Genomic DNA, 21,733 nt, shown 5'->3' with positions numbered 1-21,733 from the left:
GGCAGTGTCCTCGGCCTCCGACTTCACCGCCACCTCCGCCGGCTCCTCAGGCACGGCCGCCATCTTGCGTCGCCCGCCATCGGCCGCCAGGCGCCGGCACCTTCGCGACAATCCGGGCACACATCAACCCCGTCTTTTGCGACACGGCGGGCGCGCCTTTACGGCACAGCAAGGGGAGCGCGGCCGCCTGAGCTCGGATTCGTGCGGGCGGGGCTGGAGCCTGGGGAGTGCCTTTGGGCAATAGGGTTGTTCATTAGGAAAGACAAAAAACCAGCACTGTCGGTTCCAAAATGACACCTTTTATTTGGACAACTGGAAGATCGCAAGAAAAGTGTCCTTTTCTGCAAGTTTTCGGGATCAATGTTTTCTGCAAACTTTCGGGATCAATGTTTCCTGCAAGCTTTTAGGATCAGTGTTTCCTGCGACCTTTCGGGATGAATTAGGAAATAAAACATGCTCTGTGTTTTATAACAGTGATTTCCCACCCACCCCCCAACATGACGTAACATTAGCTAAATCGCTAACGACATGTAAATCTCCCAGACTGCTTTCAATAGTCACTGGGAGATCGATGCCTCTTTCAGTAGCCTCGTGGCCGAGCTGGGAGGGTTGGCAACCCTAAATAGTGGTAAATAGAAGGGGGAAAAATACCACACTTCTCATGGTATTACCCATTCACGCTTCCTTTTCACTGTCAAGCCATATGTGCTGTTGCATTAATTGAGACGACTCCATCTGTATTTGACCCCCAACAAACTATCGTTTTCCTCTGTCTCAAATCTTCATCCTTAAAACTGATCTCTAATAACAGATGTGGGGGCATCTCAGGGACTGAACTAAGGGAGAAACTTCTTGAACTGAAAGGCAGCTAAAGGTTCTCTGGAAAGGAAGGTTTTACCGGACTTGAAAAACTTTTCTAGCTTTTAATTTGACTTCATTCTTAACCAGGAGAAAAACTACACCTCCCAAGAGACCTTGAGCAGGCTTGCGCATGCGCACACGAGGCTGCTTTAAAAGAAACGCCGTTCCCAGCATGCTGAGGGCTCGGTGCGCATGCGCCAGTGCTCCGCGCGCGGACTACACTTCCCGCCGTGCCTCGCGCTGCGCCGGGCGACGGGTCCCGCGTGTGGCCCATCTTCCTCCACCCCCGCCATGGAGATGGAGATGGACGCGGGCTCCATGGTGTCGGGGTTGTCCGGGGGACACGGCGGCGGCGCCGCCCCGCCCGGGGACGAGGACGAGGACGTGGAGGTGGAGGGCGCCCCGGGCTGCTCCGGGGCCCGCGCCTTGCCCTTCGCCTTCGAGCGGAGCCGCTCCGAGTCTAGCGTGGACGGGGACGAGGAGGACGAGGACGAGGAGCTGGAGGACGAGGAGCTGCCGACCGGGCCCGGCGCCCGCTTCAGGGCCTGCGGCGGCGGCGACGAGCTCGACTCGGACGAAGACCGCGAGGTGACGGGGCCCACAATGCCTTGCGACACCACCTGGGGGGGGCATGTGGCCCCTCGTTCCTACAATGCCTTGCAACACCACACGAGGGGTCACGTGGCCCCTCGCTCTCACAGTGCCTTGCGACACTTCGTAGTGGGGGGAGCTGGCCCCTTGCTCCCACAGTGCCCTGCAAACCCACCCGGGGTGGGGGCATGTGGTCCCTACACTCCCAGAATGCAATGCCACACTGGGGGGGGGGGCACATGGCCCCTTGCTCCCAGAATGCCTTGCAACACCACATTGAGGGGGTGACAGGTGGCCCCTCCACTCCCAGAATACCCGGGGAGGGCAGGTGGCCCATCTGTTCCCAGAATGCCTTGCAGCACCTCATGCTGAGTGGGGCAAGTGGTGCCTCCGCTCCCAGAATGCCTTGCAACATATGGTGGGGGTGACAGGTGGTCCTTCTGCTCCCAAAATGCCTTGCAGCACCCTACACTGGGGGGAGAGGTGGCCCATCTGCTCCCAGCATGCCTTGCAGTGCCTTGTACTGAGCAGGGCAGGTCCCTCTGCTCCCACGATGCCCTGCAGGGTCAAGTCAAGTGAGCATCGCGGGTGGGAGCCGCTGCAGTGTGGTGCTGTTAGTCTGAGCCTAGTCCCCTCGCCCCTGGTGCGGCCTGGCTCCAGGGACCTGGCAGCGCCCCCCAAGCTGGCATGCTGGGGAGCAGGTGTCCGTCGGGACACTTGGGGTGGGTGAGGCTGCAGAGGTGCGGTGGTGGGGAGGTCACTAATGTGGGAAGGGAAAAAAAGGACACGGGTTGTTTTGGAGTAAGGAGATGAGACCTCAAAGTCAAAGATGACACCCCAATTTTTGGAGCAATCAGGGGGACAGTGATGCTGTCAACAGTGACAGAGGTTAGAACTGGCATAGGAGTTGGTGGGAGCGAACAACGAGTGCTGTTTGATTGAGAAAACGGTCCAAGCAAAGGGGAAGAAGATAACTGCATGATGAATGAAGCAAGGGACATTGAAGTTGGATATTAGGAAGAATTTTCTCACAAGGAGGGCGGTGAAGCACTGGAACAGACTACCCAGAGAGGTGGTGCAATCTCCATCCTTGGAGGTTTTTAAGACCCGGGTCAACAAAGCCTTGGCTGGGATGATGTAGTTCATAGATTCGTAGATGTTAGGGTCGGAAGGGACCTCAATAGATCATCGAGTCCGACCCCCTGCATAAGCAAGAAAGAGTGCTGGGTTCAGCTTGGGGCAGGGGGCTCCAAGCAGGGCCTGGTCCTGCTTGGAGCCGGGGGTTGGACTAGATGTGACCTCCTGAGGTCCTTTCCAACCCAAATTGTCTATGATTCTGTGCACTGTGAAAGGAGTCCCAGCGCACGTGCGAGTTTTCGCAGAAATGCTGAGAGCATCAGAATAGGCCCCGAGAGAACAGATACTGGTGGTAAGCCAGGGTCGGTGAGGTGGAAAGACCTGGAATAGATGAGAATGGAGAAAAATGATGACCAACTTCATAGAAGAGAGGGAAGAAAAAGCTGGAGATTGACTGCAGAGTCCTAGATTGCAATGAGCTAGAGATAACAATGACTAGATGTAGGCAAAGGGACAAGAGAACAAACATGCTGGACACTTGACATATGTCAAAGAAGTTGGCTTTTATAAACCACCACACTATAAAATGAGCAATAGGCTTTTGAAAAATCAGCATTTCAGGATGGACACTATCCTGAACCAGCTGATCTCTAAGGTGCTTCCCCATCCTACCTTCTGTTCTAATCCTGTAAGGAAAGACATACTTATCCATGCTAACGAACTACTGCAAAAAATGGCTGGTTTATAAACACGCTTTATAATCAAAATCCAGAGCAGTGTAATTTCAGCTCTTCCTTTAATATGACACATATTTAAGTGCATCTAGAAACTAGTGCATCTAGGAGACAAGCACTTTTTCAGTTTCTGGACCAAGGGACCACTGTCCAGTTTGAGCGCTCCTGAAGTAACGATTTCTATTGCTGCCAACCTCTACTTCATTGCAACCAGTGAAGTACTCCCTATATTATTACTATTCAGTTGCCTGCAGGATTTGCTTATACTCTACTTGTTTTTCAGAAATTATTCTGAAATTAATTCAATTGCTGTGTTTGCAGAGAAACAAATGGAGATATATTGGAAAGATCTTATTTGAAAAACTATTGTCACTTGGGCAGACTTAGTATAAGTAGTAGGTGTTGTTTGTGGGCACAAAACTTTCCATCCATAATGTAAATCAAGGGTATTAGACTTCAGAAATGAGAGTGAGTAAAACATTTGGTTTAACCTGTATTCTGAAACTGTTTCAATTGTATTTTCTAGCGTATGATAAACCTTTCTGAGTTGAATCCGTACATCTTGTGTTCCATCTGCAAAGGTTACTTTATAGATGCTACAACCATTACAGAGTGCCTTCATACCTGTAAGTACTGCTGATTTCACAAATTTAGTTTCAAGGCTAGAGAGATTAGCTATCAGAATGAGGTAATATTTCCATGCTTCACATATGGAATTGCCTGTTTAAAGTTAGCTTGTTCGCTGCATGCTTTTCCCTGTGGCAGGACACAAAAGTATTTCCAGGTGCATGGAAAAATCCCTGGCGCACATCCTATATTCTGTCTGGTTTTCACTCTCTTGTTCTCTCTTTAAATCTTTTCACAATCCTTTTGTTATAACAACCACTCCTCCAGCAGATGACCATAGGATTCAGTTCTCTCTGAAAGCTAGTAAAACCCTCTTACATCCGTCGGGAAGGCTGGCTAAGAGAACTTTTTTCTGTATCCCTATCCCATCTCTCGAGCTTGTGCTGAGAACCCTGGACAGAGAGAGACTGCACTGTCACCAATTTGATATATGCTGTATTATCTTCATGTACTTTGTAGTTTGGGAAAGTACTTAATACATTTGTCAGGACACCGTGACAGTCTTACGATGTGTTCCTGCAGGCGTTTGAACAACAGATTTTAACTTTACTTATAAAGAATCAGGGAAAAATGCTTTTAAAAAAACCCTAGACTTATGTTTCTGGTCTTAATTATGAAGTTGATTTTATAGTTTATAAGTGAATAAAACCTTAATTTGGTATTCGCTAAATACATGCCACTTCTTAGTCTTGAAACAGGATTAAAGTGAAATGGACAGAGCAATATTATAATCTCTTATCTTGGTTTCTCAGATGCTACTATTAACAGATTTGCTGAAAAGCATCTTTTATAACTGTAACAGACTGAGAGAGGCTAAATATTTCATTGACTTTACCTGGCTTCTTCCTAGCAAAATTGCAATCTTGGATCACTCACTCATTCTTACTTTGTATCACTAGGAAATTATAACCAACAAGTGTTGAAGACTACTGTAGCCTTGCTACTTAGAAAGCACTGGTTTATTCAGGCAGATGTGCTAGAATAGTTGAAGATTGAGCTTTTTTTATTTTATTTCAAACAACTTTTCCTTAACCCAGTGGTTCTCAAACTTTTTAGACTCAAGGCTCCACTCCACAGGTTTTCAGAAAGTAGTAGCACCCTATTTCAAGAACATATAAATATAGTATAAATATTATAATAAACATTCTTAATTAATGGCATTCCTGTATTATAATATAACATGTAACATAAGTACAATAATCACTCCTTGGGTTGCTCCTCTTGGCTCTGCCCAGCCTCACGCATGTCTTCTCTCAGCATGGTACCTGGACTCCCTGTGCATAGGTCCAGGTCATTGCTGGGGACCAGAAACCAGTGGGCTAGTTTCTGCCCTTAGTGATCCCAGGGCAGTCCTGTCTGAACTCCAGCCCCAGGGCCAAAACAGACAGAGCCCAGGGACATCTGGCAGCAGAGTGGCAGATGGGCAACAGACCCCATGACGGGAGGGAGACGGAAACCCCACTCTGGCTCTAGCAAGTTGCCACAGCTGTGTTGCTCTTCTAGTGAGTTGCATGGTGGAGTCCAGAACCATGTGTCCTCATGGCCTCTCCCCCCAGCCTCAGGAAAGTGCAAGAAGCTGGGGGATGAAGCAGGTGGAAAAGTTTGGATTTGAGCCCATGCGTCTGTCTGTCTGCCCACCCATAGCAGAGCACACTGCCCAGAGCACAGGAATTGGGGGACGGGGGCAACCATGATTTATGAGTTTAAATTCACTTTAATGTTAATGTCTACAAAGTGAAATTATACATTAAAATTAAGTTGACTTAATTCATTTTGCTTAATTTGTTTCCAGACAGTTGACATTGTCTGTAGCTAATTGTCCTCCTGCATTATCTTCAGTAAACGTTACAGAGTACAAAACACTTACAACTTCTGAATCTTTTTCTTTACAGTTTGTAAAAGCTGCATAGTAAGACATTTTTACTACAGTAACCGATGTCCAAAATGTAACATTGTTGTACATCAGACACAGCCTCTTTATAATATCAGGTAACATAGTAATCTCATTTCCTGGGTTTTCCTTTATTTTAAAGCGTCTGCTGTTAAAGGGATGGGATGTTAGATTTTTTAAAAAATATTCAATAATCTTTTTAGATTTCTGTTTGAGATGCATAATCCTTGACCACTGCAGTTGAAAGAATAGTTTAAAAACCGGTATGTTGTATATGCTTTACCTGTATTGTAGAAAATGTTCAACAATGACAATTAGACTGAGTTTCACTGTAGAATCATTTTCTGCTTCTTATGCATTAGCATGCTGTTGCAGGTGATATATCCAAATGAGCTGTATTGATCAACAGGTTAAAGGGAAAAACCCATAAATATGTCAAAGGTTCTGCTTTGAGCTAAGATATTTGACATTAGCTTTTGAAGTATACTTCATGCTTTCCTGAAGTGCTTTTTCAGCTCATGTGGTTTGTTTTCCTCAGGTGCTATCAATAAGAGCTACATGCAGAGGTGGAGTTGAGCCCTCTGTCTTGTTGGTATGCACCAAGTTTAGCAATCTGTTTGGCAGCCCTGCAAAAAATGTCATGATTAATGTAAGAAGCTTTGCGCTTAACACATAAGGCAATTCGTGTTCATTACAATAGGCTTTGCAATTTATTAAATACTATGCAGGGGACATTCATACAAAAAGTTACTAAGAATCGTTCTTTTCCTTTCTTTTGTTAGGCTGGACCGACAGTTACAAGACATAGTGTATAAACTTGTTGTCAATTTGGAGGAAAGTAAGTCTCCTGTTTTTCAATTCTTTTTTATCCTGGTGTTCTGATTACGTAATGACGTTGAAAGGACTGGAATAAAAAAGTTGGTAGCTACTTAATCCAGAGCACTATATTTCTACACTTGGCAGTGTTGCATTTGGGGTTTCTCTCTAAAATTAGTTGGGACACTAGAACATGTCCTGGGTAACTGTATATATCAGGCTGATATTCAGTAATGTGCTAGCTTCTTTTGTGTATGTATATTAACTAAATATGGAAACTTAAAACCCACTGAGGCTATATTAACTTCCCCAGGTATGATTAAGCTAATGAATAGAATGCAGCACTGCTTAAGACAACAAAATATTTTGTGACAAGTCTCCAAATCCTAATTGGCTTCACTAGCATACAGTCTGATGCTAAATTGTTGTATGTTGTTGAATATTGTTTCTCTCATATGAAATGCTAATGAAAGTGCTATCCTAGAAACACATAATAAGCATCTGTTCACGCTATTTAATTCTTCCATCTGTTGGAAATTAGTTGTCAGAAACAACCATATATTATATTAGCTGTATGTGATAAAGTCCAACCTGTTTTACATTATTTTCAGGAGAGAAAAAGCAAATGCATGACTTTTACAAAGAAAGAGGTCTAGAAGTACCTAAACCAGGTGAGTTCATAATCACTTTAGAGTAGCAAGTACAATGTTCAAGCTGAAATGTAATTAAATCCTAACACTAGTGTGAGTGGTGGCTTGCTGTTACAAGGCATGAACCAGTGATGTGTAGTTCCACTTTCATTTAATCAGTTTGCTTTGAGCCAAGTCTTGTTTGTTGTGATGTCTGTAAGAGAGATGCACATATTATGCTTGAGTAAGGGACAATCTGGCAGGGTCTTACAGCACAAAAATTCAACAAATATCTTTCTGCCTTGCTTAATTCAGGAATGTGCAGCATTGTTTATATCGGTAGCAATAATATGTCATCGTGGTGAAAGTGCCATCTCTGTATGGTATGGCAGAGCACAGCACAGCACTGCAAGAGGTCTGCTTCAGTTTCCTCCAGTGGGATGTTCAGCCCAGTGGGTTATGGCTTAACTTCTGGCCAGATCACAGGGAGAGTTCAGCCCTTTTTGGAGCAGCAGAATTCCTAAGTCAAAATTCAGTGTAATCGCAGACTGCACAAACTCTCAGCTGCACCAGAGTTAGCTTTTAGCCCCCTTTCTTTCGGACTGACCCTCTAATACATTAGGAGATATCCACTTGTTAGGATACTTCTGCAAGGGAAAAATCTTGTCTCACTAATCTTTCATATTGACTGGTCATGGAAAGAGTTCAATCCTTTTTGGATCCAGTTACAATCCAAATTGTTGTTGTCTTCTCCTCATGTCCAATCACAAAATACATGCTTTGTTTATCACCAGGAAATAAATGTGTACTATGCATAATTTTTGTTTTATTAAATTAATTGGGATAAAAAGTAATTCCAGATCTGTAAGATAAAGATGTTTGCTGTTATCTGTACCTTTTTAAGAGCTTAAAAATCCTTAGAGGCCCCCAGAAGGTAAAGGATTGGTGTAAATTGCCTTCCAATCCCATTGTTGTCTCTAAAGAGTTATTCAGAGAGATGGCTTGTTGACTCGGAGCAAATAATAATCGCTTGCGATACGGAGGCTATGGGACAGAAATAATGACATAATTATAGGTGAGCTATGTGATCATTTATGCCTGACTGACACTGATATGGATTTTTTACTTTTTAATTCAAGCTGTTTGTATTTTTGGTGCTTTGTTACCTTAGCTATCCCACAACCAGTCCCTGTGAGCAGAGGAAGGCCACGAAAAGTCCTGGGATCAGTTTTCCGAATCCCACCAGAACTTGATGTCTCATTACTTTTAGAGTTCATTGGGTAAGTGAAAGACATGAAAAGTATTCTGCATAAATGTAAGAAACGTGAGTATGCATTTCAAAAATAACTATAATATCCCTTTATAGTTATGGCAGAGCACAGCATAACTGTAATATCCCATTATAGTTATTCTGAAATGCTTGCTTGTGTTTCAGACACTATTTTTAAAATCTAAGATGGGTTCTCCTGCCCTATGTTTAAAAGAATGTACACTTCCATCCTGAATGGACAAGTCTACTGTAAATTTGTTTCCTGCCCCTTTAGTGCTGATTCACAGAGAGGATAATAACTTCCTGTTGCTGTTAAGTACCCCTTTACTGCAAGTAGCAGAGATCTGTGTAGTTAGTGTGAAGGTTCCAACCTTGCTGACGAGATGTGGGTGTCAATATAGTGCCATATAAAATGTCTGCATCTTTCAGATTTTTCTTTTAAACCTAGGAAAATCTCCGTGCATTAAATTAAATGAATATTGTTCATATGGCAAGCTAAAGCACTAGAAATTAAGAGTTGCCAAATTAAGGCTACCTATGCAACCTTAAATTGTCCCCATTGTGCATGTGCATGATGATATCGTTAATTACGTGATTGCACAATATTTTTTCTGCAAGGCCTCTCCCTTATTAACTCCACTGTTCAAACGTGCGCAAAGGAGAATTGTGGTTATGTAGCAAAAACAGCTGTTGTCTGTAAGGTGGCTTAATAAACAAGGCAGAGGATTGCAGAAAGGTGCAGGGAAGGTCTCTCAAATCAGACAGCTGAATACTGCCCTGGGGATTGGGATGGTATCCCTGCCTCTGCCTCAGAGTTCCTGTATGAGACTGGGCAGATCACTTAAACCAAAAACTCTTCATATGCAGTCATTGTGTATCCCTCCTCTCTGGGCAACTAACTTAAGAAGTATTGGGCACTCAGAAATGCAACTGTAGGCAGTGGGAGCTGTTCTTGAATCAATAACACCAAGTATTCTGAAAAATCAGATTCTAGTTGGCTCGGATGAGACACTCAAAATTAGTAGATACTTCAGACCTTAACTTATCTCTCTGCCTCAAATTCCTATCTGTAATCGCAATATAATGGTGTCCCCCTCACTTTACAGGAGTGTGTGAAAGCAAATCAGTTGTGAAACAGTGATGCACACAGTAAAAAAAGCCCTTGAGAAATCAAATAACTCTGTGTTTAGAGCAGAATAAGTTAGACTAGGGACCACACATTGAACAGTGGGAGGGAAAACAAATGATGTATTATTGTCTGCTCAGCGATAGTTCTCTTTTCTGTGCAACAAATAAACCAGGGGTCCTGAGGCAGTACATTAGGGAGAGAATATGCAATCATGTCATTAAGGACTATAACAGAATACATATGCCTCAGGAGGGCAAACTACGTGGCATAGGCAACCTTGTTTCTGGCATTCCCTACCATTTGAAAGATTGGCTGTGACTGATCACTGAATTTTTTCGTTGCTTTTCTGCAGTAATGAAGTAAAAAATGTGAACTTCACCCACACAGTTAATGCAGGGTTCTGTTGAGTTAGGCCAGTGATTCTCAACAGGACGCCATCCCACTTTGGGAAGCTTTGAGATCCTTCCAGAGGTGCTGTGGGTTGCCACACAGGGGGCACATCTACATGTTCATTAATGCCCTTTTGCTAATGTGCATTAAATTTAGTACCTCTGGATACTTTTACACATGTTTTGGGAGTAAGGGGGGGGCAGCACTTTACTTAGAGCAGGTCTGAGAGCCTCTCTGAAGTGCATCCCTGAGCTTCAAAATCGCAGCGGGGCACTTGAACTAAAGCTCGTTCAACAAACTCCAGCTCGGGCACCCTTGCTGCCATTTTGAAGTTTAGGGACTCTGATACATGAGACACGGGATGCTGCTGGAGCTCAGTAATTACCATACTCCAGCAGACAAGTCTGCTCCAACGCGCTGTAATTACAGTCTCTACACTCATGTACAGGCACCTTCCATACTAATAAAAGGTGCATTCACCTATTTTAATGCGCATTAACGAAAGCACTTTTTTTTGTGATGCTTTAATGCTCATTAAAATAAGCTAATATGCATTAAAATGCATACGTAGACATGGCTACTGTTAGCATTCTTAAGTGTGCAAACATGAGTCACAGGATAAACCCAGAGATTTCAAACAGGTTTCCACTGAGTTAAAAAACATGCAGACCTGTTTTGGTCTTTCTGAGTTGTTTGCAGCAGAACAATTGCTCTATTTTTCCATGGTAAAACCACATGAAAACTAAAAGCTGGCATTTTCTGAGGGGTGCCTCTGGTCTAAAAGGGTTGAGAGCCACTGCCTTGGGCAAATATCCCTGGGACCTGGCATTGGTAGATAATGTTACATGCTGTACCAGTAGGTGGCAGGGGCAGCTAGCACAGAGCGGAGTGATAATTCGGGTACATTCATCCTTTTAGGTGCTGCATTGAGAGAGGTGCTGCATTTTTCATGGTATATTAAAAAGGAATTACAACACCTAAAAAAAAAAAAAAAAAATGTAATAATGTAGGAACCCAGAGTGTATCCTGTAAGGGCTACACATCTGTGCCACCATTTCACTTTTTTTAAGGAACATTACTGTTGGTTAGTAACTATATAGAAAGCTCCTTGAGATTTATCTAGACTAAATGGTAACAGTTATAATTTGGATTTAGTGTAGAAGAGTAAATGTATTATATTATCCCCTGTTTAAGGTTACGGCATGACATTTTTTTCTTTGATCTCAGGAGGTGCGTTTTTCTTTTCTCAGATCAAAAGGGACACTGAGGCAGTTTGGACCCAGAATGTAGGTTTTGTGTGCGACTCACCATATTTATTCAAATCCAAGAAAAGGATTTTTCCCCCATTTAACATAGAGGGGTAAAAGCCCCTCATCTTGGATTCCAGTACAGGGGTGCAGGCAGCTAGTGCATCTCCAACTTTGAGTCCAGCCTGGGTTCAGAGTCAGAGCTGCAACCACTGCTCACCACTTCTGCTCCCTCTGTGTCCCCCCTCCTGCCCCCAAACCAGAAGATAAATGGGTGGGGGGCAGGTGCTGGGTCACTGGCTCCACAGTGGCTGGGGCCAGGTGTTGAGATGGGCAGGCAACAGGAGGAGCAGGTGGTAGAGGGGGCAGGTGCCAGGGGACAGGTCATGCGCAGGGCGTGGAATTAATTTAAGACAACCCTTCAATAAGTAGATTCAGTGTGTGGAAAATCATAAATTTATAACTTCTTTTTTTATGCATAGAATCTAATTATTGGGGAGGCATCTTAAATTCAGTCATCTCAGATTTGCAGAAATATGCTATGTTTACATCAATGAAATGTAATTTGTTTTTTCCGCTGGTCTGGGTCTTTAAGCTTCCCTTCCAGTGTTTGCTACCCAAACAATTCAGCGCTACACAGGTGCTGAGTAGGCACTGTGCATCCGTCCAGCCTGGCTTTAGTGTCTGTACGAGTGAAGTGCAGGAAGTAAATAAATAGGAGAAGACTTAGTCATTTCAACTGGAAGATTATTTTTATATTAAGTGCTGCTTTTGGGTGCAAGAAAGACTGTTTTTTTAACCTTTGTCCTCAGGCAGATATTTAAGAATTGCTTTGCTTTCCTCTTTAGAAGTTAAAATCAGAAGTAACTTGTCTTGGAGATGAGGAGAATGAGGGAAAAGACTGAAATCTCAGTAAACTGGAGAACAGGTAGATTGGACTAACCAGTGATAGTTCTTGGATTAAAAATCTCTTCTTGTATATCCTCACAGTCCTCAGAAACAGCTACTTTTTTCTTGTGCTAGAAGTTGATCAGAGAGCCCCACTTCTGGAATGGAAATGTTTTTTGCTATCTTTTTTTTTTGCATTCTGACCATATTTTTTTTTTTTTTCTTCAAACATTGGACATGGGTTGTGTGAGACTCTGAGACCCGCTTAGAGACTGTACATAGACGGAGGCGTTCTGGCAGATTAGCATTCCAGCCTGCAAGTATGTTGCCATCCGCCTATCTAGGAAGAGGCTATTAATCTTTTAAAATACATTTCAGCTGCTGATTGTAGTGTTTTTATTCAGCTCCGTGTCACGACAGGTACATACTTTAGAGGCCATGATACCTCCATGTGTCAATCCAGGACTTTGAGCTGGGACTTGGTGTGCAGGCATTGTAAAGAGGTTTTTTTTCCTATCTGTCTGAATGGACAGTAGTAATTATAATCCACAGTCATTTGAAGGGTAGTACTCAAGTCTACCCTTTCCAAGACAAAGGAGATGCCATATTTCTTCTTTCACACACTTCCTGTTGTGCCACACACGTAGCAAGGCTTGAGGAACAGGGCTAGGTTTGTTTTAAGGCCATCCTTTTTCTGAAGTTTCTCAAAAGGCAAAATTCGGCATATCCCTGCCCTTATGTTGATCTCTGAGCTGGAGATCTTCTTTACCCCCTTTTCATCACCTCGATGTGTCCAATGAGCCAGCAAGGTCTCTGTACCAAATCTGTGCAACTTGGCTGAAGCCCGTGTCACTCTGATTTACTACAACCGGGAACTTGGCACTGTCTTTTTTGTGCGCTTGTGTCATGTTCTGAGGCATTTGCCGTTGTTCATCTTTCCTAGCCTGGATCAATATAAACATTATGTGTATGATCAGCATTTAGGCTCAGAGATCTGTGATGACTGAGAGGGCTCTCTGAGGCAATATGTCTCATTGTCTTGGATACCAGTGATAGTGCAATATAAATATGTGGACTGCTTTTTTTTTTTTTTAAACATTTGGAAACCATTTTTTCCCCCTAATTATGAGGTACTTTGTTCCAAGCCAGTCGTTAAAAACTAATATTGTATCTGGATGCTTCAGTGAAGAGGTTGGCCCTCACTGGGCAGGTGTGCTGCAAGTTAATCCTGCACCCCTCAAGTTCCACTCTGATCCCCTTCCCCTACCTGGTCTGCTGCTCTGCTCTCTGCTTTCACCGTGTGCTCCTTGCCCATCTGTTGCTCTGCTTTCTGCTTCTTGCCCTACCTGCCACTGAGTTGCTTTGCCCCCTCCCTGATCTGTCCTGTGCCACACACATGCTGCCAATGCAGCTTATAGCCTATGGGCTGCAGGTTGGCCACCTTTGCTTTAGTGTCTATGGAACATGTCTTTTGTGTGCGTTTCCACTGTGAAGGGACTGGCTTAAATATAAAAACACATAAAGGGATTGTTGTTGTAGCTCAGTGTAGGAGCCTTAGCATGCTAATAAACGTGCGTTTTAGTGATACTGATTACGTTTACTGTTTTCTTGTCTTTCAGAGCTAATGAAGGCACGGGGAATTTTAAGGTATGGATTTGAATTTAAATTTAATTTGATTTAATTTTTTTTCCCTTATGATTTACCTGAAAAATGTGGATGACTTGACCCTAATTGACCTTATTTTTCTCATCTATGTCTTACATCTTTTCCCCCAAACCAGATGCAGAAAATTGGCATACATGTTTATATGCAAGGAAGAGTGTCTCACATGGGTCTGGATGTTGGTGTTGGGGGCACAGTTCTAGCATCATTAATTGCCCCCACCCCTCCTCCCCACCCACGTATTCAGACCCATGGGAGCCACCCTCCCTAGTAATGCACTAAATTCGGCTGGTGTGTGGGGTTGTCCTTTGGCCAGACCCCAGACACTGATTCCAAAGCCCCCCCCCCCAATCCCCAGCCCTGCAGTGGCTGGATTGAGCCCCACTATGGAAAGATCAGGCCCTGCCACATGGCTCCAGCCTTACCATGTGACCCCCAGCTCCCAAGCCTCCAGCCCCAGTGCATGGCCCCAATCCCTGGAAGCCCTGGACCTTTGGTACTTACCCATATTTCAGGGTAAAATCGTTTTGCATTTGAAGCCTTCCAGAAATACGGCATGTGTTTGATGCAGGAAAGTACAAGAATTCCTTTGCGCTAAGGGTTCACCTTGATAGAAAATCTAGTTTCAGCAGTACTGGGTTATGACCTGCTTTCAAATTCATCCGTGGCCACTGGCACAGGGTGGAATTGCAAAGACAAGTGAATAACATTTTAGTATGGGAGAAACAGAAACCATATTAAAACTTCCCTTCCCTAGTCTGGAGTTGATTGGAGCTCCAGCTTTTCTCTGAGAGACATGACATTATTGTGTATGTCTTTATTTGGCATTCTGTACAAGGTGGTAACTGTCCTCAGAAACACAGTTTAAAAAAATCCCTGCAGTGTAGTGACAGAATTTTGTATGCATGTTTGTCAACCAACAAGCAGTAGATTTGAGTTGTAACAAATAACTCCAGGGAAAAAATGAAATGCATAAAGGCATATTTATGTATATTTGTTAGGCAGCTAAATGGACTTCCCCAGCCGACAGCTAATTCACTTCTCCCTTAAGTTCTCTCTAGAGGACATTCATTTCCTATTGAATTGAAAAAGAAATCCAGCTCCATATTTTAGCTTAAGTCGCATCACAATATATAGGGTCAAATATAATTGCATCTTCTGTGCTGAATCAGTATGGGCTCACAGTATGAAATGGGACATTGCTTACTGCCTTTGTCACTGGAAAAGCTGTAATTAGAGAGGTACTGAGAGTGTTTCAGTATTTAGTTAAGAACCTTAAAAAAAAAAGGTTATAACTGCTTCTTGGCTCTGACTATAACTTAAAAATATGTAGTCTTGTCTTCATGTGAACTTTTATTGCAGCAGAATATTGGGAATAAAAAGATATGGTCAGCACAGGATAACTTGTTATTAAAAAAAAAAAAAAAAAAAAAAAAAAAAAAAAAAAAAAAAAAAAAAAAAAAAAAAAAAGCTTATTATTACAATTTGCAATTAAATCTGCGGCCTTAATATTTAGAGATGGGAACGATATTTTACTAGACTACTTACATTTAAGGCATCTAAATTGTTACAGTTTCTGTATCCTTTTCTTCTTTGGGTCTATTTTTATCTGAGATGATTTCTGTCCTGTGTGTTTGCAAGCACAAATCTGAATAGTTATAGATCAGGTGCAGCTACTTAATATCAGTAGTAGTAATAATAGCAATAATAATACCATTAGTATTATTAGCTGCCAAGTGAGAAATGGGGCTGTTTTGCTTGGCAGAGCACAGGCCTAGAAACAAGCCAGTCCCTTTCCCAAAGCACTTAAATGATTTCACAATTGAATTAAGAGCACAATTTCTTTTGAGTGAGAAATTAATCTGTAGAAGGGAGGCCACCTTCCTGAAAATATCTCCAGCCAATTCCTTCTTTTTTCAGTGTCCTTCTTTTAACTTCCTTGGTTTTGTCTCTGGCATTGTTTCTTTTTTCAACTCCTTGACCTTATTTTATTGATTCTTTTTACCCGCAGTTGATCTCTCCCCCCCCCAACACACACATCTTTGTTCATCCTCTTCATTATTGAGCTTAAAGAAAGGTGCCTGGTTTCACTGCACAAGTACAGTAATTGTCTTTTGAAACCAAATTTAACTGAAAGCAATTCAGTCATTTTATTAAATTCTTGAGCATTGAAAGATGTGTCTGTGCCAGATGTTTGTTTACATCTTGTAACAGAAACACTTTACAGGGTAATAAAAAAAAAAAATGCCATTAAAATGGAATTGGAAACCATTTACTGAAGCCAAGATGCCTTATGGATGGCAGTTACTCTGCATGCATCTTCTCTTGCTCTGATATTAAGTTTCTAAACCATGCAAATGCTGCCTTGCAGTGCATGTAATAGCTTCAAAGGAAGCCACCTACTTGTAGGCTTGGGGTACAAAGAAATACCCATCAGAGCTAAATGTGCTATTTGTTATGACTGTCTGCTAATCTGTGTTGTCATTATTTGCATAATCTTGGAATATGTGTTCTTAGCTACATCTAACCTGGCTTAGCTTTAGAGTTGACCTACAACTTGAGAACTGTATGATTTGTGTCATGGCATTTCCTTTTGGGAATAGCGAGGTTTGTGTTTATATATAAAAAAATTGAGGAAAATTAGTCAATTTTGACATGTTTCCGTTGCATAAAAGATTAGCTTATTATAACATTCCATAAGATGTTTTTCTTTAATTCCAGTAGTATATTTTTAAACAAATAATCTTCTGCCATATTTGTACAAATGCATGAGAACCTGTAAGTGAGATGGAGTAGAAGCAAGAAAGAAACCAGTTAATCTGTTTTTAATATTCAAGCAAAGACAGCAAATCACAGACAGGGAGAGACAATCTTTGATTTTTTAAAAATTACTTGGGTTTTTTTTCTGGGGGGGGGGGGGGGGGGGGGTTTTTTGTTTGGTTTGAAGACCAGGTTCTTCAGGTAAACTTAATATCTTTTATTAGACCAACTCATATAGTTGGAAAAATTCTTCTTTCCAAGCTTTCAGATATAAATACTTTCGGGTATAAAGCTTTGTTTGGTTGGGTTTTGTTTTGGGAGGGGAGGGGGATTTTTTTTGGTTCATTTACCCTAAAGGTGATAGTTGTAATGCGGGTTTTTGTTTGGTTGTTTCTAATGGCATGGCCTCCAAGTTAAACGATAAAAGATTTTTCTCCAGTAACATTCACCAGAGACTCAATTTTAAGTTTAGGCTTCTGCAGTCAGGGTCTGTGAGCCTGTATTCACATGAGCAGCCCTATACTCCACAAATGGTCCCATTGATTTCAGTAGGATTATTCGTGGACTGAGCATGTGTAGAGGTGGTAAAATTGATCATCAAGAACCTCTGCAACCACCTTGAATCCCTTCTCTGGCAGTTTTTCTACATCACTTTCAGCTTCTTTACTGCATCTTTAATATCACCCCATTCACATACCTGCTGTCACTTCCTCTTCTTCCCTCCCTAATTTTAAACTTTCCCCCTTTGACCTTTACTTACTCTTCCTGCTTGAAGTTTGGCCAGTAAATCATAACTATTCACAAGTTAATGTAAAATGTACTTTATAGGGACAAAAGGAAATCTATGTTGAATGCAGCAGCCTGCTTAGCTGTTTTGCCTTCTCTTTTTGTATCCACATAAATCATCAGGCAGTGCTATTGTACTTGATCTATAAAAAGAAAAATTAAATTTAAAAAAATCTGCAAAACTAGCATAGTAAATATCCTATTGCTGTAATCCTCACTGTGGAAGTACTTGCAAATGGTCACTAAATCTTCCAAACTAGTCTTACACTTATTCTCTGCAGCAACATGTTTATTAATTCAGCTGATGCTCTTCTTATTGGAGCAAAACCAAAACGTATCTTACAAGACATGAGGAAAAAAAAAAAGCAGGAAATTCCAGAGAATTTTATATTCTTAATATCCCACTACAAAGTCTTAGGTCCTGAAAACACCATAGTTTTATAAAGCCTCCTTTTGTACCTCTGATGTTTGCTGAAAAATGGTACTTTAAAATATTGTACAATACAATTTCCCACAGCACAGAAATTAAATTGCTGTCGCACCTCTTTGCTGCCTAGTTACTACACAAACTGCAGGAAAAATACAGGACTGTTCTGTTCCTTGTGCAATTACTGGGGTTGTGACACTGATTTTAAAGGAGATTAATTGGACCCTTGAAGTCTTTTTTTATATATATATGATGCTAAAATGATTTGGGACTAGAACAGAAGAGAATCTAATCTAGCTCTCTCTAGCCATTGTGTGGGACCTTTGAACAGAAATTACAGAGAATTTCTTTGGCTATATCTGAAAGGACCTTGGCTGAAAATGTTCAATATTCTGAAATTGTTGTTTTGCTACTTGTTCTTTCTGCAGCCATTAGAAAAGAAGTTTGTGCGAGTTTCAGGAGAGGCAACAATTGGACACGTGGAGAAATTCCTTCGAAGAAAAATGGACCTTGACCCTGCTTGTCAGGTAGGTTAAAGGGCTGGCAGGCTACACTCGAGTGTAAGTGATGCATTCAGCTGTTGCCAATTTGTCCTGACAAACAATTTGCATCTGTTTTCCTACAAAGATCAGAAGCTGAGACATAGTATTCCTCTAACCCAAGCATCCTAAAAGTTGTGGTTCGAGCCATGCAAGAGATGACTCTTCCCACTTATTGGCAGCATGGACTTATGCCATCATTCTGGGTACTATATTATATTAGTGTGTATGTAATATATATAATATATGCACACAATACTAAACTATATACGTATTATACAACAGTGTATTGATTTTCATACAGTGCTTTAGTTGTACATGATGTTTTACAGTGCTGAAAGTAGTTTCAACAAAGCAATGCATTCTAAAAGGCATTACAAGCTAAAGGCATGGACAAGGTGATAGGCATGTAGGAAGATACGGGGCAGAATGTCAGTGTCATGGGATGGGGTCCTGTGGGATGGCCACGATCTTCCCAAGGCCCCCTTACCGTGCCAAGTTAGCCCAATGGGAACCCTTGATTCTCACCCGCCACATCTTTGATGGTAAATATATAATGGGGAGGCTGCCTTTACATCACGTTGGACACAGTTTTGCTGTACTCTGACCCCGTGGGCTCCTGGACCCCTTTTGGGTCCCGTTCTGCAATGGGTGTTTCAGGGCACCCTAGCCTTATGGGCTATGCGTGGCTCCAGCCACCCCTTTACCATGCCCCAAGCCTTGCAGGTGGAACTGACATTGTTCAGTCTGGGCTTTGTTATAAATTTGGCCCCTAGTCCTCCTCGGGCTCTCTGCAGCCCTGTCTCGCTCTGCACCTTCGCTGGCGCTGGGGTCGGTGCACCACAAATGCTGTGCCGTCTCTGGCGTTGGGGTCCCCACGCTGCCGTGGGTCCCCTATGAGGCCGCCTCCATCCCCTAATAGCCTCACCCAAGCCACCAGTCTTAAACAGCAAACAAAACACAAGCCCCTGGGCTATAACATAAATTCAAGCTGTCTGGCTATAACATAATTCAAGCCGCACCAGGGATGCTCTGTCCCTTACCAGTATCAGAGGCTGTACCTGCAGTCAGGCCTCTCCCCTTTAGTTGCGCTAGGAGAGCTCCTTCCCCCTTGGCTGCTGGCAGGGAACTGCTGTCCTGGCCTCAGCCCTGGGGTTTATGTGAGCCAGGCCCCGCCCCTTCCGGTCAGCTGACCGCTGGCAGGCGTGGGCCACTAGCTCACTCTGGTTGCCCTGGTAACCAGCAGCTGGGGCTCCCCACTCACTGCTAGGGCTCTTTCCCTAGCAGCTTCCACTCTTTAAAGGAGCAGGGCACCTCAGTGCTCTGCAACAGTCAGGCATACACTAAATCGAGTAAACGGGGGAAGCTGGCCCTTAAATACTGAAGGAGATTTCAGAAGATGAAAGAACATGTTAAGAAAAAGATGGTGATCTTGGAGGGAGGATGCTGGAAACAAAAGTGTGTGCACATGTGTGCTGTGCCTTCCTGTGCATATGTGCAAGTCAATTCAGATTGAGGAGCACCAGAGTTTGGTATACAAGGTTTAGTCCACCCAGTTCTCCTTGAACTTCTAAATCCCCATGCACATTTTAGAAAATTAATTTCAAAAGCTGTTTAGTTGAGAAGGCTGCAGGTATTCCATAATGCATAAATGATCCTGGCCACTGATAATAGATAACCAGAAAAATTCAGCTGGCATAAATTTTAATGATTTGCTTAATTTCATTGAGGGGGAGCCTCAGGGTTGTGCTTTCTTCTTCTTTTGTTATACAGCAGTGAGTTCGGTTGTTTGGTGCTTTTTTTGGGGGAGGGTTGTTTTTTTTGGCTTTTTAAGGCAGTAAAGCATGACAATTGTCCAGCAATAAGGCTTTATTTATGCCGCTTGCTCTCTCATGGTAGCTGTGCAAATTGGACCTAAATGATTCATTATCTTGCAAAAACAACATAAGTGCATTTACTAGTTCCCTTGGTAAAAATTCCTGTACCTTCCTAATACAGATGGTTGTGACTTGGAAATCTAAATAAATAATATTTTCTTAGATCTGAACCCAGAGACAGGCCGCAACTCATTTGAGAAATGGCTGGCTTGCTATTCTTGTTTTTTAAAAGAAGCCATATTATAGTTTCAGTTTTCAGAAATGCTGATTGGCCACCATTCAAGTGAAAGTACTCAGCTTTGCAAATCAGGCCATCCCTGTTTTACAGGCCTGCTGCAGATTCTTCCAATCTAAAATTCCCCCTAAAAAGTTTGCTTAATAAATATTTTACCTCTTTTATATCAAAAGCTGTGTTCTGTGGAATTATCCATTGTAAGATAAAGGCCATGCTTTACCCCAGTGTTAGTTGCATTATGTTGACAAATGAGCTGATTCTTAATCTTAATATATTACATTCACTGTTTCTCTGGGCATGAACGTCTTCATTCTTACAATCTTTCAGAAATAAAGCAATTTGAAAAAATGAATGGAAAACCCCATTGCATAATGTCAGCGAACCTGATTTTTCACTCCCAGTTCTTTGGCCTGCCAAAAGCAGTGCCAGTGTAACTTATGTCCATTCACACAGAGTTGAATATCATTGGAAGCATGATACTGTAAGGAACCTTTTTCTTTGACATCTATTGTCAAACTAAGAAGAGGGAGAGAAGGCATATAAAAGATTCTCCTTAAGCTAAATTTTGTTTGAGTTTATCTCTCTACTTGGTGATATGTCTAAATATATGACCTCATCCTGTGTTAGGAGTGAAAGGGTCATTTTGTCCATGTATGGAAGCCAGGGAGTTGCCATTTTATTCAAGTCACCTGTTAACTAATATTGATTAGTATACAGGCAGTCCTCAACTTATGACATTTCGAGTTGCAAAGAACGTCACAACGTTTATAAATTGACACCCTGTTTCAACTTTCTGACGTGGGTTTCAACTTTATGACAGTCGATGCAGCTGTATCCAGCTGGTAAGCGTGTTCTGGTGGAAGGAGAGGGTGAAGGGAAGGGGCATGGGGGGGCAGATCAGTCCTCCACCTGGTGAGGGGGGGACTTGAGCTGGGATTGGGGCTGGGGCAAGCACACCTCCCCCCCCCCCGCCGCCCCCTCCATGCGCTGCTGCCGCTCACCCAACCAGGACAAAGCCACAGCTCATTTGGGGGGTGTGGGGAGGGAGGGGCCAGTCCTGTCGTTGCGCACCGCTTGTCCGTCTCATGCCCATCCTGCCCCGGCTGGGCAAGTGGCAGGAGAGTATAGCCCCCACTCCCAGCACTGCCGCCACCCACCCAGAGCATAGCTTGGTGCAGCCCCAGCCTTGCCTTGCACAGGTCCAGGGGCATATGCCCCCCATGCCCTCCTGAACAAGCAGTGGGTTCAGTGGCAGGAGCCACCAGACGAGCAGCACGCAGCAGCATGAGCCTCCGCC

The 21,733-nt window shown here is 42.9% G+C and overlaps 2 protein-coding genes across 3 annotated transcripts in view; one reads left to right on the top strand and one right to left on the bottom strand.

Annotated features, from left to right (window-relative positions):
* TAF5 (TATA-box binding protein associated factor 5) overlaps window positions 1-63 on the bottom strand; it is a 16,886-nt gene extending 16,823 nt beyond the window's left edge. The window contains exon 1 of the mRNA XM_019502152.1: window positions 4-63. Within this exon, the coding sequence (XP_019357697.1) occupies window positions 4-63 (60 nt within the window). The remainder of the gene's footprint in view (window positions 1-3) is intronic.
* A 197-nt stretch (window positions 64-260) lies between these two features.
* Window positions 261-21,733, top strand: part of PCGF6 (polycomb group ring finger 6) — a 54,978-nt gene continuing 33,505 nt past the window's right edge. The window contains exons 1-8 of one of the 2 annotated variants that reach the window (XM_019502752.1): window positions 261-1,449; window positions 3,790-3,889; window positions 5,783-5,879; window positions 6,564-6,619; window positions 7,209-7,268; window positions 8,398-8,506; window positions 13,770-13,797; window positions 18,214-18,312. In XM_019502752.1, the coding sequence (XP_019358297.1) occupies window positions 1,054-1,449; window positions 3,790-3,889; window positions 5,783-5,879; window positions 6,564-6,619; window positions 7,209-7,268; window positions 8,398-8,506; window positions 13,770-13,797; window positions 18,214-18,312 (945 nt within the window). In that variant the 5' untranslated portion in view covers window positions 261-1,053. The remainder of the gene's footprint in view (window positions 1,450-3,789; window positions 3,890-5,782; window positions 5,880-6,563; window positions 6,620-7,208; window positions 7,269-8,397; window positions 8,507-13,769; window positions 13,798-18,213; window positions 18,313-21,733) is intronic. The other variant, XM_019502751.1, reaches the window with a different exon arrangement.

Source organism: Gavialis gangeticus, unplaced genomic scaffold (genome assembly GCF_001723915.1).
Source record: "Gavialis gangeticus isolate Ggan-Ray unplaced genomic scaffold, GavGan_comp1, whole genome shotgun sequence".
Lineage (NCBI taxonomy): Eukaryota > Metazoa > Chordata > Crocodylia > Gavialidae > Gavialis > Gavialis gangeticus.
Note: the sequence above shows the minus strand (reverse complement) of the source record. Positions and strands in the feature narration are given on the sequence as shown.